Source organism: Puntigrus tetrazona, unplaced genomic scaffold (assembly GCF_018831695.1).
Source record: "Puntigrus tetrazona isolate hp1 unplaced genomic scaffold, ASM1883169v1 S000000776, whole genome shotgun sequence".
Lineage (NCBI taxonomy): Eukaryota > Metazoa > Chordata > Actinopteri > Cypriniformes > Cyprinidae > Puntigrus > Puntigrus tetrazona.
In genome coordinates this window covers 642,044-669,162 of record NW_025048382.1, presented here as the reverse complement: position 1 = coordinate 669,162, position 27,119 = coordinate 642,044, and the positions used below count along the sequence as shown (strand labels likewise).

At 42.4% G+C, this 27,119-nt stretch overlaps 1 protein-coding gene across 6 annotated transcripts in view; it reads left to right on the top strand.

Annotated features, from left to right (window-relative positions):
- The window catches only part of LOC122335434 (serine/threonine-protein kinase WNK2-like), a 42,307-nt gene that overhangs the window by 8,025 nt on the left and 7,163 nt on the right, over positions 1–27,119 (top strand). For 5 of the 6 annotated variants that reach the window (XM_043233302.1, XM_043233301.1, XM_043233299.1 and 2 more), the window contains exons 3-27: positions 344–516; positions 1,046–1,266; positions 1,512–1,669; positions 2,829–2,917; positions 3,827–4,046; positions 5,374–5,608; positions 6,558–6,664; positions 7,535–8,128; positions 8,932–9,519; positions 10,034–10,135; positions 11,204–11,629; positions 12,284–12,514; positions 12,737–12,789; positions 12,873–13,032; positions 13,182–13,298; positions 15,097–15,267; positions 17,033–17,084; positions 17,168–17,248; positions 17,854–18,545; positions 19,854–19,911; positions 20,098–20,171; positions 20,270–20,422; positions 20,882–21,252; positions 21,847–22,064; positions 22,816–23,016. In XM_043233302.1, coding sequence (XP_043089237.1) covers positions 344–516; positions 1,046–1,266; positions 1,512–1,669; positions 2,829–2,917; positions 3,827–4,046; positions 5,374–5,608; positions 6,558–6,664; positions 7,535–8,128; positions 8,932–9,519; positions 10,034–10,135; positions 11,204–11,629; positions 12,284–12,514; positions 12,737–12,789; positions 12,873–13,032; positions 13,182–13,298; positions 15,097–15,267; positions 17,033–17,084; positions 17,168–17,248; positions 17,854–18,545; positions 19,854–19,911; positions 20,098–20,171; positions 20,270–20,422; positions 20,882–21,252; positions 21,847–22,064; positions 22,816–23,016 — 5,545 coding nt within the window. The remainder of the gene's footprint in view (positions 1–343; positions 517–1,045; positions 1,267–1,511; positions 1,670–2,828; positions 2,918–3,826; positions 4,047–5,373; positions 5,609–6,557; positions 6,665–7,534; positions 8,129–8,931; positions 9,520–10,033; positions 10,136–11,203; positions 11,630–12,283; positions 12,515–12,736; positions 12,790–12,872; positions 13,033–13,181; positions 13,299–15,096; positions 15,268–17,032; positions 17,085–17,167; positions 17,249–17,853; positions 18,546–19,853; positions 19,912–20,097; positions 20,172–20,269; positions 20,423–20,881; positions 21,253–21,846; positions 22,065–22,815; positions 23,017–27,119) is intronic. The other variant, XM_043233304.1, reaches the window with a different exon arrangement.

Below are 27,119 nucleotides of genomic sequence, written 5' to 3'. Positions count from 1 at the left end.
CGCTTTCACATGTACTCTGGTTTGAAGTCAGCACACTTGACTTCTGTAATGAGACACTGTTGTGAGTGGAAATTCAATCGAATCTTTTGACAGCACTGATATGTGTGTGTGTGTGAAGATGGACCGCAGAACCAGCCGTGAAATTGAGATTTAATGCATCATGGAATCTTTCCATTAATGTCTGGTTTGTTAGAATTTTTGAAAATCTGAAAAAAATATGAAAATCTCCTTTAAAGTTGCTCTTAGCAATGCATTTTTAATATATTTACAGACCATGATTTTTACTTAAACCTAATGCTTTTTGGCATAAAAGAAACTGTGATTGGTGGCGCGTGTGTTTCAGGACCGCAAGCTGACGAAGGTGGAGAGACAGCGCTTTAAAGAGGAGGCTGAGATGTTGAAGGGACTCCAGCACCCAAACATCGTGCGCTTCTATGACTTCTGGGAGTCTCCGCTGAAGGGCAAGAAGTGCATCGTGCTGGTCACAGAGCTCATGACGTCCGGCACGCTCAAAACGTGAGTCCAGTCCGGTCTGGTCCAGTGACCTTTAGAGAATCACCATCAAGCTCAGGCGTTTATGAAACAAAAACTATGAAATGCAAGTTGTTTCCTCTTCACTTTATCATTTAATGATTGGTGACGAGCACCATTTAAAGGTACAGTGGTCAAAATATCTTGAGGAACACACTAAAAACCTTTATTGGTAGCACTTTCCAGTAAGGTGTTTTTCATTAGCATAGTTATGTATCAATTAACACCAATGAACAGTGAACACTGCGTTTATTACAGTATTTGTTCCTCGTTGTTAATAAAAATACAGTCATTCATAGTTTGTTCATATTAGTTCACAGTGCATTAACTAACGATTGCGATGTTAATAATGAAGTAGTAAGGTTGAAGTAGGTTTCATATTATTTTTTAACTTTATCAATGTGTTGAATTCAGACGATGTTGCTGATGACAGACTTCTTTAAATATATTTCAGGGCAGGCCAGTTTCTTTTTTTTAGGTTTACGTGTAAGTAACGTGCGTGTGTTTTCTGAAGGTATCTGAAGCGCTTCAAGGTGATGAAACCCAAAGTGTTGCGCAGCTGGTGTCGTCAGATCCTCAAAGGCCTGCACTTCCTCCACACGCGCACTCCTCCCATCATCCACCGGGACCTGAAGTGTGACAACATCTTCATCACGGGCCCCACGGGCAGCGTCAAGATCGGGGACCTGGGTCTGGCCACGCTCAAGAGGGCCTCCTTCGCCAAGAGCGTGATCGGTGAGGCAGCGCTCCATGATTAACACACGCGAAGAAGTAGAAGGAGACTGCGTGTAGACACAGCAACGAGCAGCATGATGTTATATTTCTACTATTTAATTTAACGGCTCTCTATGTGAAGATGTGTTAAAGTATCGTTTATTTCTGTGAAGCGCAGCTGTGTTTTCAGCATCATTGCTCCAGTCTTCAGTGTCACATGATCATAATATACTGATTTACTGAGCCTCGCTGAATGTTCTCCTCAGGCACGCCGGAGTTCATGGCCCCGGAGATGTACGAGGAGCACTACGACGAGTCCGTGGACGTCTACGCCTTCGGCATGTGCATGCTGGAGATGGCCACGTCCGAGTACCCGTATTCAGAGTGCCAGAACGCCGCTCAGATCTACCGCAAAGTCACCAGCGTGAGTCTCCAGTCTCGGTCTGTTTCAGGAAGTCTGCTTGATCTGATCTTTGAGACAGGCTGTTTACGCCTGCTGCGTGTTTCTGCATGTTCACGAAGGGCAAACAAGGAAACACAAAGCATAAGATCCAGCGTGTTATTTCCTTAATTGGAAAATCTCCACAAACGCCAATATTTTCGTGGTAACGACTCACCCTTGGTCCATCTGAGATCAGGATGTGAATGGGTGCCGTATAAAAATAATCCAAAGGGACATTTACAGCAAATTTACAGTACAGTTCTTCTAAATGTATTTCTAAAAATATTGTGTGTTTGGATGTCAGAATCGGAATGCAAGTCATTTTTATAGAATACTGTCATCAGCTAAACGCAGACTTGTTTTGAACTCTATTCGTTGTATTTGTTGGATGTATTGTATTTACTTTTTTTCTCGCAAATGCACGTCTATATCTCCTACTTCAGACTTTATAACTCAATTTAACCCAACAAAAGTCGTCGGTTCTGAGGAAAAAAGACATGTAAGTCATGATAAGAGAGAAAGACCAGTAGGAATATAAACTCAAAGTGACCTTTTTCAGGCTTTCTTTTTGTTCTTTTTTTATTGTAGAGCCTGCTTTGTTGTGTTTGAGTGCTCGTAGTCTCGGGACCATCTGGTGTCTTTGACTTATCATTATATACAGTATTGTGTGTGTGCTTTATCTTTACTAAAAGTGCTGTTGAGCCAGGCCTAATGAAATGGTGTGTGTGTGTGTGTGTGTGGAAGGGTATGGATTTCTCTCTGGCCGAAGATCGTTCATGTGTGTTTAATGATCACGGCTTCTCTAGTCTCTGGTTCTCTCTCACGCTGCTGACTTCAGCAAATAACGCAGATGAATATGCTGCATGGAATTCAGATGAACGTCTCGGTGATTTATTTCATCTTCACTGACTGAGAAGACGGACTGAGTAATGTCAGTGCTGCTGCTGCATAGAAGAAGGCCAAGAAAAAGCAATAGATATAGAGCAAAGTCTGTTTTGTTGTTCGGCTGAGATGTCCTCTTTCCAGGTTATATTTTCCTGCAGAGCCCAAAATCAGTGACCGGTCAGTAAACTGGAGCTGGTCAGGGTCTGGTCTGCTATTCACAAATAGATGCAAATGTCTCTCTGTGTCTCTGTCTCAGGGGGTGAAGCCTGCCAGTTATAATAAAGTGACGGATCCCGAGGTTAAAGAGATCATCGGCGAATGCATTTGTCAGAATAAGGAGGAGCGGTGAGTACAGACAGCCCAGAAGAGTACAGTAACTCCCAAGTGCTTATTGTGTTTATTGAATAAAGTGCATTTATAATGACACAAGCACCTTCTCGCAAGCATCTTAATGACACAAGCATCTTCTCTGCACAAGCACACGCGCTTTGCAATTAAATATATAGAGATACTGCTACTTGAAAAAATTGACCGCGTTCATCAAATTCAGCTTTCCAACCAAAGGCATCGTAAGGAAATGATTCATTTCATGGGATAAAAAGTTTATATTTCACATGCAAAATAAATCGCTCAGGTGTTTGAAAGGGTTTTAACAGATTTAAATCTTAATCACACACATGGTGTTAATAGGATTGTAAAATGCAAACAGCAACTAAATCCACTCGCATTTCCTGAAGGCTACGTGCCTGTTTGTGAAAATGAGTCAGAATGCCGAAAAAAGGTTCATTTTAAACTTCACATCCTCCACTAAAAGACATTCAAAATGATGTAGGATTCGTTGGAATTAAAAAAACGAAATGGGAATGACTAAAATGAAAAATGGCTGAGCTACACCCGTTTGAAGCTGAACTCGATTCTGAGGAAAATCAAGTTTTATGCGGATAGTTTTAGGGGTTTACTATCACTTGTGACCCTGGAGCACAAAAACATTCGTAAGATTTTCCGTTGTATGGTTTGTTAGGATCGGACAATATTCGTCTGAGATATAACTAATTGAAAATCTGTAATCTGAGAGAGCAAAAAATCTAAATCTGCATTAAAGCTGTCCAAATGAAGTTCTTAGCAGTTCTTAGACGATGGCTTAATGAACTCATCTTTGCGAAAACCCCAAATTTGATTCTGTTCACGATTTTAGCTGTAGCTCAGAAATCTCCTGCGCAGAGTTCGTGAAGTTTGTGCGCTCCCTTCCCGCAGTTACTCCATCAAGGACCTGCTGAATCACGCGTTCTTCGCCGAGGACACGGGCGTGAGGGTGGAGCTGGCGGAGGAGGACGACGGCCTGAAGACCTCCATCGCTCTCAAGCTGTGGGTGGAGGATCCCCGGCGGCTGAAGGGCAAATACAGGGACGGAGGAGCCATCGAGTTCAGCTTCGACCTGGAGAAGGAGGTCCCTGAGGCCGTGGCGCAGGAGATGGTGCGTGTCTGAGACAGCCAACCCCCCGAAAGAGCGACGAGAAACAAGCCTTTAAACAAAAATCGAACTTACGGTTACAGGTCTTACATTAGTATTCTAGTAGTATGCCCTTTTCTCAAGTGATGCCTTGTACTTTTATCGTTTTGTAGTGGTTATAACAGCTTCGCATGTGGCTCGTTCAGTCAGCATTTAGAGCAAGAACTGTCTCATTAAACAAAGTACACGAGATTTAACTGTGGTATGTGAAGAGTGCAAAACAAGCAGTGTGTTTCATGGCCCGTGAAATCTGATGTTGTCTTCCTCTTTCGCTGGTATCTTATCTATGAACTCGGATCTAATGATATTTCCCGCCTCTGTTGTGAAACACAGCTGAAAGCTCTTTAATAGAAACAATCTACTGGTCAGCATCGAATTGAAGAAGTGTACATTATATTCCATTAACCATCTGACCACGAGGATGTCTTGCGTCTCCGAGACCGGCGTTTTTAGTCACGCTTCATGAAATCCACACTGGCTTTCTCCGCCTCGGTTTTCACCAAACCGGTTTTGAGGTTTAATACAGGACACACGGTCAAAGCTGCTTGAGCGTATTATATATATTCAAACATGCACTTAAGTACAGTGTGCGACCTCCTGGACCCGGCTGGGATTGGAAAATCCTTTTGCTGTAATCACATGTTATGCAATCTGAGCATTGTAATGTGTGGGAACGTTTGCTGAAGGGAAAATGAGTCGGCAGCTGCTATTTATACTGATCGCTGCAAACAGTCCAAAGGCTCCTTGTTTCACCCGCTTCATTCACTAGGCAGATATTGATCTTTCCATTTTGCCATTCTACACAAAACCATTCATAGAGGAATCTCACTAAAGCACAAAATCATTGTTGAAAAAATCTCCCCCACGATTTCCTGTAATGTGAGAAGATTGTGCATCCGGCTTTTTATCTCATGTGTTTATTTCTATGTAGGTTTAGTAATTAGTCGTAGTTGGCTGAATCGTCTGAACTGGGCATGGTAAGATTCAGCTTCAGCATTAAAATTAACGATGCAAAATCAAGCGTATTCTCTCATCGAAATAAAAGCAAACTTGGCTATTTGTCATAATGGGGTGAATTAGATTGCATCGCATCAGTAGCTGCTTCATATGCATCATTAATGTATGGGATCTGCACCTCCCTGTTCTGTCTGTCTGCGCTTTCCTCCACAGACAGTTTTCTTCTACTTCTGTGATCTGTGTTCATCTGTTCCTAAAATAGAGCCCTGGCTTCTTTTCTCTCCGCTCTAAAAATATACGTGTTCACACCAGCCCCCTCTCATCCTTCCATCAGGTCGAGTCTGGTTTCTTCCACGAGAGCGATGCAAAGATAGTGGGCAAGTCTCTCCGCGACCGAGTGGCTCTGATCAAGTGGCGCAGGGAGAGGACGGCCCCGAGGGCCCCGCAGGGCGGCCCTGCTCCGGGGCCCGTCCCCTGTGAACCGGCCGGTCTGCTGGAGCCCGAGGAGCCCGAGGTGGATCAGCACGTCCACGTGTGTCCGCTCAGCACCAGGACCACCTCCACCACATGCAAGTGTTCCTGTCTGTTACCTATAGCTCTACCCTGCTTTAAACAATACTCTTACGTAATGCACTTAAAGTGCTCTATTGTCACTTGCTAATTTTGTAAGTTAACAGTCTTTAGTACCCCTTTAGATAAACCTAAGATCATGTAAGGCCCGGTTTCACAGACAGGGCTTAAACTAAGCCAGGATTAGGCCGTGGTTCGATTAGCAAGTCGTTTTTATATACCCATATAAGAACAAAACAAAGGCACTGTCATATTTAAAGATCAGTCAGTGCAAGTTCTTTCAGTTGAAGACTAAGCTTAGACTTACATTTTAGTCTAAGACTAGACTGAAACCAGGGGTCTGTGTACTAAACTATGCTATATTGGGACACCATGAACATTAACTAAAATGTGCTTTTAACACACTATCTCTGTATTTAAAAGAAGAAGTTTTTTAAAATATTAAGTACATTTTTAGTATATTAAGTACACAATTAGTGTAGAGCATTTTAAGTAGGTGAGTATATTAAATGCTTAAAAAGAAACGCTGATGCTTTTTTCTGACGCTCAATTACAGAAGTATATTAATGCATTTGTTCAAATGTGAACCATTGTTAATAAATGAGCACCAAAAATAACTGAGCGGAGAATTTCTGAAGGATCACTTAGTGCCTGATGACTGGAGTAATGATGCTGGAAATTCAGCTTCCCTTTACAGATATAAATTACAGTTTAAGATATTCACATAAAAAGCAGCTATATTAAATTGTAATAATATCTCGCTCTTTTTCATCAAATAAGTGCAGCTCTGGTTAGCAGAAGAGAAAAAAAACCTAGTATATGAAAAGGTAAAAAAAATATGAAAATATAAACACGAATCGCCGGCCATTAGACTTATTTTGGCAGGGAGGAGTGACACAGATGGTGTGGTAATGTTCAGAATGTCTGTGCTGTCTCTGCTCTCTCCAGCTGACAGCGGCATCGGCTCGACCGTGTACTCAGACTCCCACAGCAGCGGTCTGCACAGTGTCATATACCAGTCCGTACAGGAATCTGTGTCCACGGCAAACCAAGAGGTCCGTATCAGTGATGTGTGAAGGTTGCATTGCCCTGCTAGTGTGTGTACACATGCATGCTTGTACTTGTGTGTGCACGCTCATTTTATCACGCCGTTTGTGACTCGACTGTGTTTTCACCTTGTCATCATTCACTTCATTTTGCCTAGGGGTTTTATTATTTTCATGGTCGGTGTTTTGTTTTGTTAGTGGTGCTCACACTATTCGTGCTCCAGACAAATTCGTTCCTCAAATCATACAGCTTAGGTGGATATGACTAATTTCATTTTCACAATAACAATATCATAACATAATTGTTCTATCATAATACAGTCTTTATGATATCAACATTTACTTGACAACCATGTCAATAAACGAAGACAAGCCTACATAAAAAAAGCTAATTGTGCCCACTGAAGACAAGTAATCAAAATATACATAATTACATGCAATAGGACAAAAATAAATAAGAAATGCTACATACGTATTACATATTCTTCACTGTGTAAATGAAATATGTTTTTTCTTATTCAACTTTAAAAAAGTGATTTATGCAAGAACAGCAAGAAATTTCTTCTCTTTTGTTGTTTGATTATCTTGAATAAGAGATTATTAGACTGCCGTCACTTTAAGAGCTGCCCGGACCCAACATTGCCGTGTTTACAAGGATACTTGCAAAGATGTGTTGCAGTGTGTTGTGTTTAAATGTTAATGGCCTGTAAAGCAGTTATAAAAACCCCTCTAATATTCAATAATGTTCAGTACTTCCACACTCTGTGAGAAGAGTCTTCAGACACCCGTCCTTTATTTGATGTGTGTTATTAGCTCTGTGCTAGAGACTCTTGTTTGTCGTTTGATGTTAATAGTTCAGAGAAGTGGCTTTTCTTCCAGGGTGCACATCATGAAAGCTCTTCTGTTAATGAGTTCATCCGTTTCCTGATCCGACCCACAAGTCCTGTCTCCTTTCAAAAACCACGAGAGCAGTCAGAGATGACAGGAGATGGATTGGGAAGTTCTCGCCGTGGAAATTTGCTGCTCGCTCCTTTACCTGTAACCACTCGTCGCTATAGCGACACATCAGTGGAGCCATCCTCTGAGACAAAGGGGGAGGAGCCTGTCTCAATGGCAAACCAGGGGCGTCGGCTTTCTTTAAACCCCACCCTTCACCAGCCACCGTCCCCGTGTCAGGCCTGCCTGTCCTTATTTCTGCTTGGGACATGTGCGGATAGAAGACATTCACCCTATTCTTTATTACCGCTTCCTCACGTCCCTGGTGTCTGCAGGGGCTCCATCAGTGAGATCTCTGACCTTTCCCGGCTGAACAGATCTCTGGAGAACATCACGGGGCACAGACATCAGCCCGAAAGAGGGCAGTTCCGGCCTACCCGCAGTCACAGTGATGAAGGACAGGAGCCGCCTCGGGATGCACTGACGTCCCGTCGCAGAGCCAGTTTTTGTGCTGGCGAGCGCCCATTGGCTGACGTGGTAGGTGGAGGACATGGTGTTGCCTTGCCACTTTAGAGGAAAGCTCTGGTTTTCTCCTGCCTTTGCAGTGGTTCTGCTGTTGCTCAGGTGTCTGTAGGTCTTAGTCAAAAATGCTCCTTTGCGCTGTAACCATACTTACTTGTCCTGCAGGTGTGGCCGTTCTCTTACGGAGGAGATGCCAACCCTCCCCCTGAAACCTAACCATTAACCACGCTTACGATATACCTGATGTCATCCTGCTAACATTCTTTATGAATCATTGATGTTTTCATTCACTTAACCTGGTTGTGTGTGTTCTGCATGCTTGCTATTACTCATTGCAGCAGCTGCTGACGTGTGCTGTTTTAACAATCCAACATACTAATGTAGGGCCAGATTTACAGACAGTTTATGTCTAACGACAAGACTCCAATAGAACCAATAGGTATCACATACAGTGAAAACAGTAACCAGTGCCAAAGTTAAACCCTGAGGGACACCACATGTAACATGTCGTAAGGTCAGTTCACAGGTATTTGCGCCATTATTTGACACCCCAAAAGCACGCCTTAACCCATTTTCGTGCCTGTGTTGCTAGTAGGTTACCTGCACCAACTTATCAACCCTGCACTATTTTGTGCTGCTCTTAGTAGATTGCATTGGTTATTATGTAGATGAAATTGCACTGCCAGTAGATCAACCTTCCATTCCCATCTGTACTTTCATGGGATTGTGGTCTGATATGAATTACTACATTAAATCTGGCCTGTAGTTATGGACTAGAAGTGTACTGGGTTCTCATTTATTTGTTCTGTCTTCTGCAGTCTTCTGTTCTGAGAGTCCAGAGCCAGGCTGCAGCCGCCGCTCAACACATGCAGACGTTCCCTCCTGTCTCCTCAGAGACCCCCGCGCAAGCCGCCGGGCAGAATCTGTCCTCTCCCCTGCCGCTGGTGCTTCTGCAGGGAGTCTCGACCGCACCACAGCAGCTCGCACCTACAGGTCAGACTGCAGAGCTGAACGCACAGAGCCATGCGCTCCACACTGCAGCGTCGCTCCAGCCAGTCTCTATGCCGCAGAGTGCCTCGGGTCCGAGTTACCTTCCTGCCGGGGCAGAGCTAGCACATAGACAGACATTTCCACCCGTGCAGCTCACCGCAGTCGCAGCTGCACACAGCCTCCCATGTAAAACAGAAGCAGCGCTGCCTGCAGATCAGAGTTTTCAGAGCGGAGTCTCCAGCGTGCAGCATATCCCACCAGCATCTGCACAGACTCGACAAACACCTGTCCTACAACATTTGCAGCATGTCACTGCGAATGGCACAACAGATGGGCAACTTCGAGATTTCACGAACATGCAGCAAACTGCTTCTGTGCAGCTGAGCCAAACGGGCTCTGCACCATCTCTCCCACAGGTATTGTTTGTCATCATTTTTCTTCTCTACTTTACACGGACCCCTTAGCACCCACTTTAGCTCCTTAATTGGAGTGAACGTAAATGTAAAAATTAATAATAGGACCCCTTTAAGCCTGGGATACACTGCACGATTTCCGGCTATGCAGACAAAAGATTGGCATGGTGAGACAATCATGATGATTTCATTGATCTTGGTTCTTAACTGGTGCTCCTGCCTTACAAAGTGAGAAAGGTTTAAAAATAGCAGTTGTCACAGTCTCTTGACCAAAGATAGCCTATAATCATTTTCTGACCTTCCTACTGAATTCAGCTCCAATCCTGCTCTGCAATTAGGGTTAACTGAAGAGCTTAAATGAGCTTCTTGAGATGTATTTTTTCAGGGTTTGAGCTGAACATTGCAGGAAGAGAAATCTCCATACCTACTTGTAGACCAGATGAGCTTGACCTACATCTGCAAACCACCTCTGAGTTTTCTTGAGTCATCTTGTATTTCTCTCTTTCTATCCTAATAGCTCTCTATTCAGACGCAGCTGATGGACAGCTGGCAGCAGGGAGGACAGTCCACCTCCAGTCTGCTGACCCAACCTGTTCCTCCTCCAGCTTACCTCACACAGGTACTCTCTTCTGTCAGCTCCTCCGCTTCTCAGATGCTTGATTTGTACGGATGCACAATATTATCTGAACGTTTTAGGAATTGACTAATAACAGTTAAAAATGTCAATAAGACAAATAGCTCCCATGTGCTCAGGGTGAGATAGTGATAACAGCATGTCAGGAACGTGGTCAGTCTTTTTTGCCTGCATTGACAGCCAGGTCTTAATGCCTGCCTGTTAAGTGGTTTTATTTACTTGGGATGCGCTGTCGCTTTATTTGTAATAAAATGAAAGAAAAATCTTTCATTTTCAAATGGATTATGAAAATTTTAATACAATCTGCTCTAAAAGATTTTTAGATTTTTAAATTTATTTCTTTTTGTGGGCGGGGCCTAATGGATAAAGAGTCAGACCTGTAACCTGAAGGTTATGGGTTCGAGTCCCAAGTCCGTCATTGATTGTAGGTTGTGGGAGTGAAAGTCCTGGGCTCTCTCCTCCATCAGTACCACGACCCTCGAGCAAGCCAGGGGGCCGCAGCACTGAGTGCCCACTGCTCCGGGTGTGTGTTCACAGTGTACGTGTGTGGTTGTTCAGTTCTCACTGCTGTGTGTGTGGGTTTGGATGGGTTAGATGCAGAGCACAAATTCCAAGTATGGAGCACCACACCTGGCCACGTGTCACGTCCTTTCTTTTTCTTTCTTTTCCTTAAAAATAAATCAGTCCACAAAAAGAATTCACAAGAATTCAACTGAGAAGCTGAGAATAAAAACACAGCAGATACTGATTTTATTAGTTATCGCCAAAGCTTTCAATGTACTCTAATTAAAATAGGAACTACAATCATGTTTATGAACATGAACATGTTCAGAACTAACAAAATTAAAAATTACTTGTTCATAACTTCTGCAAAGGCATGACTTGGTGTTGATATATAGAACATTGGCAAAAATGTACTATTGTGCATCCCTGTTGATTTGTGTAGTTTTGTGTAAACAAACAACATTGTACAATGTACAATTTAGCATGTGTTTAGCTCTTCTGTTCTTGATGGTGGTTATTCTCCCCATGCACTTTTGTCTCCTCCTCCAGTTTCCTTCCATTAACTCGGCTCAGTCAGTCGGGACCTCTGTTCCTGGATGCGACCCGTACCCCGCCTGCTTTCCCTCTGTGCAGTCGTCCCTCAGTCTGCCCATCCCCTCACATCCCGACATCTCTCCAGTGCCGTGTTCACAGGTGGAGATCTCCGGGCTAACCCAGTACCCCCACCTGTCCTCCACCTCCCCTATACCCTCACAATGTCCTGCTCCAGTGTTCGCTCCTCCACTTCCCACAGTTCACCAGTACCAGCAGGCCTATTCTGTTGCTCAGCAGCCCGCTGTAAACTCCATGGCCACTCTCTCGCAACATTCCCACAGTCAGGCCACACCCACAGCGCACCAAAGTCTCCACCCCTCTCCAAACCTCGGCTCTATGTGTGTTGGAGTCCCTCCCACTATACAAGCTCCTCCCAGCCAGGTAGGGAATGTCAGTGTCTTAAAGGGATAAAATGTGAAAAATATGGAAGGGTAAAATATGGATTTTCTTGTACATTCTAAATTTCATACATAGGAATATAGAACCTTTTCTATGCACTGTTGATAAATGAGGCCCCAGCTTGTTTTTATTCCCCCGATCCAATCTAAATTCGGTCAAATATCTGCCCATACCTATTCACAAATCTGATACCTGTTTCTAGTGTATGGTGCACACTTTTATTTATATAGAGCTTTTAACAAGACAGATTGCATCAAAGCTCTAGCGCTAATCTATCAGTCAAATGCAAAGCAATGCTTTATGACAATGACATGACAATCTGATAAATGAGTGAAAGATCATTACAAAAGTTCACATCAAATACACTGAACATGGAAGCTCAAACATGTGTTATTAGCTACAACAGACCTCCCTGCTGCTTCCATTTGAAGGATCAGGCTTAGGAGAGCTGATACCGATAAGTCAAAAATCTATATCTACTTAGAGATTGGCTCGGCACATGTCTTTAATTCAGTATTAATGTTTAAATTCAAATTTTATGATTTTACCCAAAAGTTGTAGTTTCACTATAGATTTGAAATTTAAGTGAAATTGAGTCTTATCTGTTCATATATGTAAAAAAAAAAACTTTTTCAGGGTGTCTTGACCAGCCATTCCCAAACTGTTCACATGGACCAGAACAGCAGCCATAATGCCCCTCAGCCTCCCGCAGTACCGCAGCTCTCACCCTTCAGACCCGTCCTCGACACATTGGGCTCTGCTGTGGACCCAAACCAGGCTCAGCACTCCAGCCCAGCGTCTGGAGCCGGCGGCGGCGGCCTGAGTCAACACAACAGCACCAGCGCTCACACTGAAACATGCTCTGAGGTGAAGCTCTTCTTCAGAACACAACCTCCAGACACCTTTCCTGGCAATTAAAGTGAAATTACTGAACCTACACATAGGAGCTTGATAAAAAATGCACACTTTAGAAAAAAAAATCCAAAGGGTACTTTGAGGCATAATATTTTAGAGAAACACAAACCAGAGGAGCTTTTCTTTTTTCATTAACAAGAGGAACCTGAATTCATTGCCTTCTGTGCACTTTAGGAGCATGTTCCTGATAAACAGACAGCAGCAGCAGCTGGGTCCACATATGACAGGTGTGTTTCTCTGTTCATAGATCGGTGCTGTATTCTCGCACGGTTTTACGGACATCCGTGATCGGTTCTCTGCTCTTTTGCAGTATTAACTCAGATGCCACGTCCGGTAAAGAGATGAGTGATGGGAACGAGGGTTCTGGGAGAGCTCGCAGTGAGTCTCGAGTCCGAAAACCCAATCGCAAAACGTCCCGTACCCGCTCTCGCCAAGACAAGATCAACAGACCCAAACTCAACATGATCAAAGTGAGTTTGTGATTGTTTGAGTGTTTAGGGGTCAAGGCTCAGTCATGAGAGCTGGTGTGGACATTAGAAAACTCTAAATAAGTTGACACATTTTTGGTATTGTTGATAGGCATTGCATTTTTTTCCTGTTGTTGTATTCTCTGTAACAGGTGTGTGACACAGGAGACAAAATGGTGGAGTGTCAGCTGGAGACTCATAACCATAAGATGGTGACATTTAAATTTGACCTTGATGGAGATGCTCCAGAGGAGATTGCCACATACATGGTGAGATGTTCAACTCTACCTTCTCTTTCCCTCCCCATGTGCCCTTATCTTCTTCTGGAAAATACCCAGAGGTGATGCATTTCGAACTCTGTACTAAAGTTTATGGAAGCGATTTTTTTTATGTAAACGTGTTTGGGACGAAATTGGGAATAGGCCAAAATATCTAAAACTAACGCCTGTTTTTTTACTATTCTAATCATATGTTACTGCCAAACCAGTCATAATGGCACATTTTTTTTAAATGGACGTTTATACATCACATTAACTCTTTAATCATTTTAAAAGCAAATTAATTATTTGATAAGGTTTGACACCAGTTTCTTTTTCTACTGTAGAAATTAATGGTGACCCAAAACAACCACTATAAAATATAATAAACACACAATAACTATAGGATATGGTTTTGGGTCACCTCCTTCCGATGAACTATTGCTTTAATTTTTTTACACAGCAGAAATAAACATGGCACATACACTATATTGCCAAAAATATTTGGGTCACCTGCTTCTGATGAACAGATCTGACTACTTTAGTAATTTCCATGAGCGGAAATCTTAATATTTATGCATGTAGTGATATTGTAGGGATTCATGTGCTTCAAATTTTATAGCAACAGTTTGGACAGGACCCTTTTCTATTCTAACATGACAGTGCCTCTGTGTAAAAGGCAAGGTTTAAAAAGAAATGATTGATTGAGTCAGTGTGGAAGAACTTGGCTGGTCTGCATAAAGCGACTCCTAGTCCCAGCCGAACACCTTTGGTGTGACGTTAAATGCAGTCCTTGAGGCAAAGACTTTGGGTGGAGTCATTTTAGACACTTCCAAAAATGTTTCAAGAGAGATGGAAATACAATTAGCAAGCACTTATTATGTTTCCATCTTTGTTGCCACAGCTTTGGAAGTGCCTTTTTCTGTTCTACAGAAGAGGGTGTTCCAATACTTTTGTCCATATAGTGAATGTACAAGTCATTGGTGTTTGGTGATGAGTTTTTGGCTCAAGGACTGCATTTAACACTAGAGTTGTTCTGCTGGGACTTTTTGCTCTTTGCGGACAAATCAAGTTATTCCACACTGACTCAGTCAATCATTTCTTTTTAAACCTAATACACAGGCATTGTCATGTTAGAATAAAAAAGGTCTTGTCCAAATGGTTGCTTTAAAATTAGAATCACACAATTCACTAGAAAATCATTTTATGCGTAAATATTAACTTTTGAACTCATTAAAATTACTAAAGTAGTGAGATCTGTTAATCGAAAGGGAGTGACCCAGTGCTTTTGGCAATATAGTGTATACATATAAATGAGGTACATTTTTATTTCTTTAAAATAATTTTTAACTTTTTCTGTGTGGCTTAAACTGCATCCAAAGCAGCTATATTCAGAACATGTTTTATTAATGCTTAAGGTTGCAACATTGCTTGGGAGACCTGAACTAACTCCACTTTGTGTCTGAAAAAATACTACTACATAAGACATACAATTATTATTTGGGTTTTTATTTTAATCATAAATGTACAATTGTGTGGTAGGTGACATTGCATTATTTGTGTGTAGCAAATAACACATTTGTTTTTGTTCTGCCATCTGTGAGCCTGTCAAAACACAACCATTTTTTAAAGAACCCCTGCATTAATGCTTTATTGACGTAAAAGTTATTCATATTTAGACAGTGTACCTCACATACATATACATGTAATCTTAATTGATAGATGGGTGTACTGTATCTGCTTGTCCTGGATGGATAACTGGAACAGATGAGAAGGCTAAAAGTGCCTGTTCTTGTTGCTGTTTCTCCAGGTTGAAAATGAATTTATTCTGTTGCTGGAGAGGGAGATGTTCATCGAGCAGCTGAAGGAGATCATGGATAAAGCTGAGGACATTCTGAATGAAGATGCTGAGGGTGAGAAGGCCTCTGTCCAGACCTCACCTCTCCGTCAGACACCCGTCACAGCAGACTCCTGCCCACAGGTCAGGCCGAGTGGTTTCTTAACACATGCTTTAGATGGAAATATACCAGCTATTTTGTTCTTGAGTATGGACACACAGGATACAGTGGAGCTGAAGTCACACCTTAGGAAATGTTTCATAATTGGAGCAACTCATTTTGTGGGAAAATAAATTATAAGTGTTTTTTTAAGAGTTAGATACAAAATTTTTAATACTGTAAGCTTGGCTGTTTGTCGAGGGTTTTAACAGTACAGAATCAGACAGAAGCAGGCAGGTGATCCAGTACATCTAGAGGTACCAGTCACCGCTTCGCCAGCAGTATCCACATTTTTAAAGAAAGAGCAGTTTCCCCTTCCTCTGTGCTCTTATTCTCGCAGGCTGACAGTGAGTGACTCAGCTTGCTCACTCTCACTAGCGATGTCTTCCTTTGTCATAAAGCCAAGAGGTTACGTTTGGGAGGTGCGTTGCCTCTCCAGGCATCTCTGGCCAGTCCCTCAGGGGAGTTCTGCTGTGAGTTCAGAATGTGATGCCTTCTGTCCCATCTAGCTTGACTCCCCTTCGTTACACCACCACAGTCAATTATCCCTTTGGTGCCATTCAACTATGCAATCTAGTGGTGTTCTCAAGACTTCAGTGGCAGTCCGAAATGCACTCTTGTGCTCTGCCTTCTGTTGTCCTGGCAAAGAATGCAATCGTTTCGGTCCCTTCGGCAGAGAAGAAAGTTCTGAGTTCTACAGACCTTACACCCTTACTTTCATTTCTCAGTTCTTCTTAGACACAAGCTACGTTTGTGTTTGAGGTTCGAGCCTGGCAGTACAATGTCCTCTCCTTCTGGCTCTCCCTGCCCCCCATGTATTTATGAATTCTTATGGGTGGCAGGCCTCAGGATACTCAATTATCTCCATACAAACAACATTGTGGCTCTCTCCTCCATCATTTGGCAGGGACGTCTACGATCACATTGCAAGTCTCACTTCGCCTGCCATCTACTCCTCTGGAGTCAGACATGGTTCAAGTCATCGTGTGCTGTCCACTTTCTGGGGGAGCTCAATCGTTCAACCAACGCAAATGATTGAATGGTGACTCCATTCCGAGATTGCTTCCTGTGAATTCTCCCACGGCCATTACTGTATTACTCCCTGACCCACTCGTTCCTCAGCACAGATGCTCTGGCACACAGCTGGTCTCAGGCTCTTTCCAAGCATGCTTCTACCACGAACGTTGTGCATAGTCTGTGAAGACAAGGAGCAGGTATTACTGGTTGAGACTTATTGGCCAGTCAGGACATGGTTTTCTAAACTACTTCAAACCTTCGGTGAGGGCAGAGTGCCTTGTCCTAAATAAATTTCTAAGGATCCCACTATGGCCCTGCTGTGATCAGGTGGTAAACCTGCAAGCACTTCCCTGTGGAGGCAGATCTAGCCTCGGCATTGGCAACATCAAGCAGTGATGTACTTGGTTCCTCGGCGTAAAACCTGAAAGAGCGGAAGCACCTGTTCCCTACTTGTATTGTTATGAACAGGGAGTGGCTCAGGTAAAAATTTCATTGGCTTTTTCTCTTATAATGATTGCGGCTTCCAAGTGAATCTCTTAATGTTGTCAAGACATTATGTCTCTATTTGTTCCATCAGGGAACAAATGTTTTGTACATAACAGAGATGTTTTGTGCCATCTAGTGGTTAAGAGGAAAAACCTTTCTGTGACTTTAGCTCTGTGGTACCCTTCTGTGTAAATGGTGAAGTGTGTCATCAACAAACAAATTGAACTTCTTGTCTTCTGTACTCAGGGGTCAAAAGATGAGCACATGCAGTCTGACCAGCTTGTCTATAAACAGAACGGTAAGACGTCATGTCCAACAGATCTCACTATAACTGCTAGAATGTAGAATGAGCAGTAACTCATAGTTTGCCATGACTTGCAGTGCTTCACACCGGGAAGCGCTGGTTCATCATCTGTCCTGTGGTGGAGACAGCTGCGCCTGATGGAGAAGAGGCTGCCACGAGTAATTTAGCACACATTCACTATTGCTAAAGTAAAATAAATAAAAAGTTATTTTTTATATTAAACTGCAGCTTCAGTGAAAACAGACCTACAAAAACGTGTCTCACTACATATCTAAATGCTATTATAATCTGCCAATTAAAATGTTGGGCAAGTATACGAATGGGAAAGTAAAGCCTAACTGGTGGCCATTGCATTCCCAAGTTTGTGCTAAACTCATAACAGAGACAAGAAAAATACTGGATCACAAGCTGATCATCTGAACACAGTGAAAACAGAATTGATGAAGAGATTAAGCCATAATGTGCTTTCACTTTTAAATTGTTAATATGCCAAAGCATAGTGGCCCAAAACACAAATTTTATGTTAGAATAAGAAGTCAGTTAAAATGAGTCAACCCAAAAAATTGCTCCAAAAGCGATAACAAAACATCCTTTTTTTTCTTTAAAATGGTTACATTAATTTTACATTTTTGGGACATCACTTTACTAGATAACTTCCACTTTAAATATACATGAAAAAAAAATGGCCCGGAAGATATGTTGATGATTTCTACAAAACATGCTTATAAATGATCATCTCGCACTATTACTTGTGCCTCTCCAGACCCAGAAAGCTCCTCTACGTCTCAAACACAGGATGTGAACACAGCCAGAGCCAAGCCTCTGCAGAAACGGTCATCGGTGCTACAGGCTTCCCTCTCCGAGGTTGCTCCATCGGCGGAAGGCCCTCAGGCTGCCTGTGCAGCTGTGGTTTCTGACATCCCATGCTGCCCCATCGTACCTCCCGTTTCACTGGATGTTTCGGCTCAGAAAGCGGCGGAGGTCCCCCAGCAGCCGGTCGCTCACAGCAGCAGCCCCGGCTTGGAGCTGCCTGTCAGCCAGACGAAGACTCCACCTGTGGTGCTGCTTCAGCCCTTTGCCACACCCACTCCACAGGCTTCCGTCAGTGCAGGCCAATCACCGCCTCAGAGCCCCACCCATCAGCCTCAGAGCCCCACCCATCAGCCTCAGAGTCCCACACATCAGCATCAGAGCTCCACCCATCAGCCCCAGAGCCCTGCCCATCAGGCCCAGAACACTCTGCCTCCACAGCCGGGCGAATCAGATGGGGAAGGGCCACCCAGGTTGGAGTTCGCAGACAGAACAATAAAGACTCTGGATGAGAAACTGAGAAACCTTCTGTACCAAGAGTACCACCCCTCGCAAACCACAAGCTCTGCCTCTGAACCGCCCGGATCGCCGCCGTTATCAGACAGCCAGGGCAGTGACAGTGCTGTGAGGAAAGCAGAAAAACTGGTAAAGTCCATCCTCATCTTATTAATTCACAGTTACATTTAGTCATTTAGCAGATGCTTTTATCCAAAGCGACTTACAAATGAGGACAATGCAAAAAATGTAAATCTATAATAATGGTATGCAAGTACTATGCAAGTTAATTAAATAAACAAAAAGAAAACAGGTAAAATAGAAAAATATAACACAAGCTATCGTTGGAGGCCTTTTTTTAAATAATAAAAAAAACAAGGTGTGCTAAGCAGCAGGTTCTGTTAATAAGAGAGTTAGAATCAGTCTCTTTATGGTCTCTGTCAGCTTCAGGAATCAGTCCAATCATGTGCTGAACACACTCTAATATTTGTGTTCAACTCTTCTGAACGGTGTTATAAACACAACTTAACACTGGTTTCTAGTTGTGTCCTCTTTTGGAAGAACAAACTAAATAGATTCACTTTCACAAGGAAACACAGAGTCTCCAGAACATGGCGCCCGCAGCAACACTACAGACAGAATAATAGCTCCGCCTTCTTCTCTTTCTGTTAACATTTGGGTGGAGTTATGATAATAAACCCACTCACTCTATGTTGTAGAAAAAGTGGGCCGAGTTTAAACTTTTATATAAGAACAGTTTTGTGATTTTAGTCTTTTAGTCAACTTAGGGATCTTATATATTTGTTACAGTTTGGAACACATAAAAGAAAGGCAAACGTAAAGTATGACTTTAAATCCTTTTTTTAGTCTCAGAAACTTGGAAACATATCACACTGTCTATTTTGAATTGAATGTGGGTGGCAAATAACTGCTGTCCAGTCAGTTCAGTTATTTAAATGAATCAGCCCATAATTCACAAGTCTTGAAAGATTTATCAACAGAGCAGGCCTCTGAAAGCCTTATGAATCTGGCCACGCTGGTCACATGTATGGCTTGTTTTTCCCTGAGTGCAATTATCTGGGAAAGAACAAAAGATGTGATAATCTTATTGACTTTACTTTTTATCTGGCATCATCCCATTTAAGTCAGACCGAGAACTTGCAGTTCAGAAAAAAAACACTTGCCACATTGTGGTAGATTCAGTAGTGGAATAGTGGAATCCACCTTGAAAAAGATTTCATATGAAATTTAGAAGATACCCATGATTTTCTGCAGTAAACCACTGAATGTTGAAAACCAGATATTTGTGTAAGTACTGTCCTGTTTACGAGTACCAGAAGAGCAGAAATCTCCAAGTGAACGGTACAGCTGTCAACCGGTTATTTTCAAAGTTTGTCAATGTTAATTCTGCCTGAAAAAATGATTTCTTATGCCATTTTTCTTCTGTTTTTTTTATAGCCACAGATTCCAGAGAGGTCTGACAGTCTCGGGACCTTGAGTGATTCTGCTGTTCCCCGTAAGTGTGTGTGTAAACATGCCCATCTCAGCGTGCCGGGCCGAACCCTTATAAACAAATGTTAATAAATGGATCCAGTTATGTTTCCACTTGAGCTTGGTTCGGCACAGAACCGGCAGACTACAAGACATTGTCACAGTTGACAACTCTTCTTTTCTTTCTCTTTTTCCCCAAAATGTTGATCAGCCTTCAAAAGGCATCAGACCAGAAAAGACCCTGGGGCCACTTCTGCCACACACACGTCTGAGAGCCACTTCCAGGTTACCAGTGATTTGTTTTGTCCGTTTACAACTTACTCATTTGCTTCTTTCAACTGACCGGTCACAGCTTAACGGCGTTCTGTGTTCGTGTGTCGTAGATTGTGCCGACAGATTCAGACGTGTCTTCTCAAGATGGTGGAGATCATGGGATTGATCTTGATTCTGCAGCTGTTCCTGTAATCGAGAACGGACACAGATCCACATCAAAGTCACAAAGCAACCGTTACTCAGCGCCTCCTGACTTATATCAGGTTTGTTGTATGTGTGTATCTGTAACAAGCAGGCAAGGAAAGGTGATGATTGAGTGTGCAAGGGCTTTGACACCAATAGAATCTACATACAGTATTAGTGATGCAACATTTATTGTTAACCATCATAACAAAAACTTTGTGAGAAAAACATTCAAGTTTTAAAACAATAGAAAATATATTACATTTATTTATATTATATATCATATTACAGATCCAAATTTGAACATTGTGTCTGAATGTTATAATAATAAATGTATTAAAGTTGTTGTAATTCTTAGTATTGTTATTATTGCATATATCGGTGCATCTCTATTACATTTGATTTTGTCCAAGTTTCAGTGTGACATGAGAGCAATGGCAGCCAGTCTTTATTTTTGGTTTATTTTTAGGTACTTGCATAGAGTTTGTTCTTTTGTTTGGGACTCTGACATTGTCATTTGCATTCAATTTTTTTTTCAGGACACAACTGCTTCCTTTCCAGAGGTCAGACCCACAATGCCTTGCGCTCAGAGCTCTCTGTCGGCAGACGGGACGGCGCAGTGCTTGTCCTCGGACACTGGAGACGAGGACCAGAGCACTAAGGCCTCGCCTCTGGCTCCTGCGAGGTCAGAGTCAGGCGGCGGGGACTTCATGAAGCGGGCGGTGGCCTTCCTCCGGCGCTCGGGCCATAGCAGCAGCGTCCAGAGCTCCGACTCGCCCCCTTGCCCTCTGGTGAACGGCCACGCCCCCTCTGTCAGCGGCCACGCCCACTCCACTTACGTCAGCAGTGATAACGACTCTGAGTTTGAGGACGCTGATATGAAACGAGAGCTGCAGAAGCTTAGAGAGAAGTAAGGAAAGAAACCTTGTTTACCATCTTGACACGCTTTCATTTCCTAATACAGCTCCCTATTAAATAAAAGTACAGTGACATTTTTACTCAGTTAACAGTAAAAGTATCTTTCCAAAAGCATACTTAAGTAAAAGTGTACTTGAGTATTCAAAAGTAGGCAAAAACATTTTAATAAATAAATAAATAGAAAGTAGTGCTGTCAAATGACTAATCACATCCAAGTTTTACTATGAAAATACACACACATGCATATATATATTTTGAAAGTATTTACATGAATATATGTATTTTCATATATATTATATATAATATATTTAATATATAAACATAGCATATTTTTCTATATAATATATGGAGGGGTAGGGTGTAAAGTTCATGTAAAAGTGTCAGAAGGTCAAAACCCATAACATTTTTTGTAATTTGAAATAATAAAAAAGTACAAGTACAAGTAGACAGTTTAAGTTTTACTTGAATAAAGAATAATACTTAAGTATTTTACACAGCTGACCATTCCTCAGTGCACATTTATGTGTTTTCTCAATGTAGTAAGTATAATAATTTACTAAATCAAACCTTTTTTTGGTGTCTGCAGGCACATGAAGGAGATCTCGGAGCTTCAGGCTCATCAGAGAGGAGAGATCGAGCAGCTGTATTCTCGGTTGGGTCGAGCTGTTCCTCCCAGCGTGGGCTTCTTACATGCAGTGCCACCTACAGGTCGCCGCCGCAGAGCCTCCAAACACAAGCTGAAGGGAAGCCGACTGCTCAATCCCATGGTGCAACAGCTCAGGAACAACCGAAGCAACAGCTCTAGTATGTATACAAGAGTTTGTGTGAGCTATAAGGAACATGTTATCTGGCTTCTGTTTTTACAAATTACATTTGAATAGATTTGAAATGTAAGTAGTATCTAAAGAAAAACGTACAGGTTTGGTCTGCAAAGCTTGGCACCACGGTGCAGTTTTATTGAACATTTGATTGCTTAAAGTAATAGTACAGCTTTCCCCAACAAGACATATGATCTGAAGAACTAGTCATTTCTGAAGATCAATTCTCAAGCTTAACTTTTCAGACTGCCTCACTTTAGGTATAAGTGTGTGAGTGGTAGTAATGAATTGATTAGATTGAATAATGAATGTCAATCTAAATGGAATTATAAAATATAACAGAGATATGAAGTTTGGATAATTTTCCACAGCACACATGACTGGGCTAGGGTATGGGAACTGCCATATGGAAATGCCAGACGTTTCTGGAAAGCACAGCCCTGATTTAGAGTCTGTTAAAGGAAAGTTGGATTATTTAGTAAAGATATAGAATTCTGAGTGAGAATAGCTTGAAGGACTGTCCCAAGTTTGGTGGCCATTGCTTGAAAGCCCAAGGATGAGATACTGTAGAACCAGAAATCAGTATGTTGGATTGTACAAATTATCGTATTTACAGATATGCTGTTTGTGCAACCTGTGCAACTTTATATTTTAGTTCCTCCAATATGTATTCTCTAAGCAGATCCCACTGTACAAGACCAGATTTGTCACGGTCACCCCTCTGTTTTCTCCTGTAGCTGAGACGGGCTCCAGTGTGTCGGGGTCTCCGGTCAAGAGCTCTGCTCTGGGTAACAGCTCTGTGGGATCCAGCACAGCCACGCTGAGTCCTGCGTCAGAACCGCTGGAGCCGGTCCAGACTCAGCAGCCCTGCTCGCTCAAGGGCTCTCTGTCCTCTGACAACATCTACGGCCCCACCACACACACCCCACCCAGACAAGGTGAACACACTCACACGCCTGCTATCTACAAGAGCCTGACAAGCACATGCTGCTGTATATGCGTCTGCCCTAATCATCCACAGTGCCACAAATGTCTAATGTCCACCGGCCTCGTGGAACGCAGAATGCATCAAGTAGTAACACAATCATGGCCAATCACGTCATAATTGATAATTCAGACAATTATGTGAAGCAAGACTTTAATGTTTGGAGCTACGCTAATCAACACACATAGAAACCAGACCATACGATTTATTGCTCAAGATGCATGCCGTCTGGCTCGGATGCAGTGTGACAGTCATTTATAGTTGATACGCAAATGACAAAGGTTTCAGAGATGCCTCTCTGAACGGTGTATTATGTTCTAGATGATCATGTTTTTCTCCTTCTGTGTTTTTTCATATCTCACTCACACGCATGGGATTATTGCCAACTTTCACAGTCTCTCATGTGCGCTCCACTCATTTACTTCGTTTAAATGGAGCCAGTCGGAAAGTGACATTTAAACGGCTGCCTAAAATGCTCAGTCACATGACATGATTTCATGGACAGCAAAGAAAGTTCAAAGGATTGCATGATGCTCATACTGTCATCATTCTTATGCATCAGTAGACATTTTCACACATTTAGTTATTATCATAGATATTTCTATTTTGAGGTCATGTGTGAGTAGAAATTTGATGTTGAGTTGGGTCATTGCCACAAAATTTCTGTATTTGTTGTGTGTCATCTGTAATATGAATACTTTATGCTAGAGATTTGGCACAAACTGCACATACTCTATTTGCCGTGGTGCTTATGCAGTAACCTAAGTTTGAATCTGGCTCATGTCGTTTCATGATTTCAGCTTTCTCTGTTGGTTCCAAGTCACCTCTGTGCAAAGTCCCCAAAAATATAAGGAAAATAATGAGGAAGACTGCACAGGACATTGTGTTGGGTTTTACCTTCTAATCGATTGAGATCTTAACTGGCCTAATCAGATCTTGGACTTCAAGCACACTGAGACTATCTGCACAGACCTGAAGATTGCAAAAGAAATGTAAAGAATTGCTTCATGATCATTCTGTGTCTAAACAGAGCAGTAGAACTGTTGTATTGAATATGGTCTCTGTAATCTCAGACGTATAACCAGAACTGATCAGAGTCTCCTGTTCAGAGGCAAAACTCCAATGTTGCACATTTTCAGCAAGGTTTTCCACATGCTGCACCAAGTCTGGGAGAATGATCTCCTGAATGAGACATCAGGTCTGAAAACCATATGTGGGATGGCCGAAACAGTGCTGACAGCAGTTGATATTCTTGTCCTCCTGTACTCTCGTACAAACGACAGGAAGGCATACAGACTGGTCGTCAACCACACATGAGCCAGAGCAATTACCTAAAGAGGTTTTGGAGGATAAAGAGAGAATCAAAGGGTGAAAGTAGGTTTTTATTCGACGTGAACAGATGCACCTTTGCCCTGCTCTGTCAAATGATTCATGACTCTGAGGATGCAACATCCAGTCTCCAGACCTCAGCCTTCTCATGAATCACCTTCAGTGGTTTCCAGAAGCATGTTCTAAGGCTTTATGTAAGAAACTACAGACATTGACATGACGGCTTCAACTGACCTATTGGAAAGCCCCTTCCATCAAATGCATATGAACCAATGGCAGATGATTATCGGTTGCATGGGGATCAATACTCAGACATCTTTAGGTTTCAGCGCCATTGAGAAACATTGGAAGACCAGAAGCTTTCATCGTTTTGATGGTCTTTATTGTACTAAAATGGAAAATCGTGTGCCTGGGGATACTTGTAACACTGATCCCAGGTATCCTGACAAGATGGGTAATTGAAGGAATTTATTTTATTACATTTCCTAAACCCAAACAAAACAGAGCAAAAATGTCCCTAAGCATTAACCACCAAGTCAAGTGAAGATGAAAATGGTCATTTTCTGGCTGTCATATTCTCATTAAGTTACAGTTTTCATCTGCTCAAGCAGAGTATTAACATTATCTTGTGCTTCAGCAAGGTATCTCTTTCTAAAACTACAGTTAAAGTTAGTCAGGCAGTGCTAACGTACAAGCATAAATAGTCATGTACAGTCAAAAACATAAACGAAGGTCTACATTTCAGTGCCTCCACGTTAAACTGGTTAAATGTAAATAAATTGTATCTTACAGTGTTGTCATTGCCATCGTAACGACTGCAATATTAAAATTGTCCTGTTTGTGATCTGTATTTTTACGTATTTATTTTGAAATGTTTTATATATCCCTCCACTTGAATCATAGCCCAAAAATGTATAAAAAATAGGGCTGGTCATTATTCAAATTCGATCATTATGCACATCACATCAGTAAAGCAGGTTCCGCAATCGCTATCACCTGTTTTCATATGGAGTGGCATTTACTACACAGAGTAAGGAAGAGCACTCAAACAAGTTGTTTTCAACCAGGTTTCATTGTTTCTTTCACAAAACAACAAACTGGGTGCTAACCAGTCAGGTTTCTGGAGTGGCTCTTCAACTGAGACTGCTTAGTCACTGAAGCCTTGTGGAATGCAAAAGCTTATTCTAAATCATCAGTTTTCACTGTGCTGGATTTATCTGCTGCTTTTGACACCATCAATCAACAGATCCTGCTGTCCTCCTTCTCATCTCTGGGCATCACAGGTATTCCTCTTCGCTGGTTTGAATCCTATGTCACTGGTAGGTCTTTCTGGGAGGCCTGGGGAGTGGAGGTATCCACAGCACATCAGCTGGTCACTGGGGTTCCTCAGGGATCAGTTCTTGGACCCCTCCTCTTCTCCATATACAATACATCACTGGGTCCCATCATACAAGCAGATGGCTTCTCCTATCACTGCTAAGCTGATGACACACAACTCTATCTCTTTAACCAGATGATCCAACTCTAGCTGCACAGATCTCAGGCTTCTTGGTGGACATCTCAGCATAGATGGAAGTTCATCACCTACAGCTCAACCTGGAAACACTGAGCTTCTTGTCTACAGCATTTACCATCTAGTAAGGTTCATCAATAATTACAGATCAGCTTCTGCCAGCTGACTTTCAGAGAGCGTATTTTGCAGGTTTGCATTACACAACATCAAAAAATTAGGCCCTTTTTAACATGCTGCACATGCTGGCCCTTGTCATTTCTAGGCTGGACTATTGCAATGCTCTTCTTGCTGATTGTTCCATGCTGCAGCAAAGTTTGTGCAGAGGTCTCATTCGATTCCCGTGATCTTGTCCCGATGGCTGTCTAGGTAACGAGGTCTGCTGGGCATCTGTCCCTTTTGCAGTGAGGACGCCAACAGAGAGAACCTCCTCAGCTGTTGATCCACCACTGAATCAACCCCAACCCAGGGCAACCATTGATGAAGCTGCTTCCACGAGACCCAATAGTCTGCAAAACAAACTTACAGGACTCATAATTACAGGAGTTAATCTGGACAAAGGCAAAACTAATGGACACACAGGTTTATCATCAGACCCGGCCTCTGTTGTTGATCAAGAACAGTTTCATCAAAATCAGCCAATGGTCAAGGTAATTTAAAGCACATATGCCCTGGAGTTGCTTTCCTGCATTTCAGTGGCCCTGTGTCAACTGAACTTTCTAAAAGTAAAGTTTAGTAGATGCAGGTCAAGAAGTGGAATGGTTCTTCAACTACATTATGAAAAGATTGACACACACAGCAACTTCCTCTACCGTGGACTACATTTCCTGTAAAATAACGCAAGACACATTTCTTCGAAGAGAGGCCCTTTGACCCGGTCAGGGAAGCTGTTGTTTCCAGTCCTTAGATATGCTTACATGGCAATGAGTGTTCTGTTGAACCCACTGCTTTTTAGGGGGAGTCCAGACCACCTGGTTCTTCTTGAGGAACCCACGGGGGAATCATTTACTGAAAAGCAGTATATTACTTCTTTCACCACCAACTCTGTCACATAATGACGAATTGTACAAGCCATGTTCTATCTTGACTTAAAGCACTTCAGTTGTTTACTGAGCTCTTCATCTCGGGAGTCAAGCAAGTAATTTCGTCCATATCCTCAGAACATCAGCGTGCTATCCCTGCATTGTATGCAATGCCACACCTGTTATATTATTGCC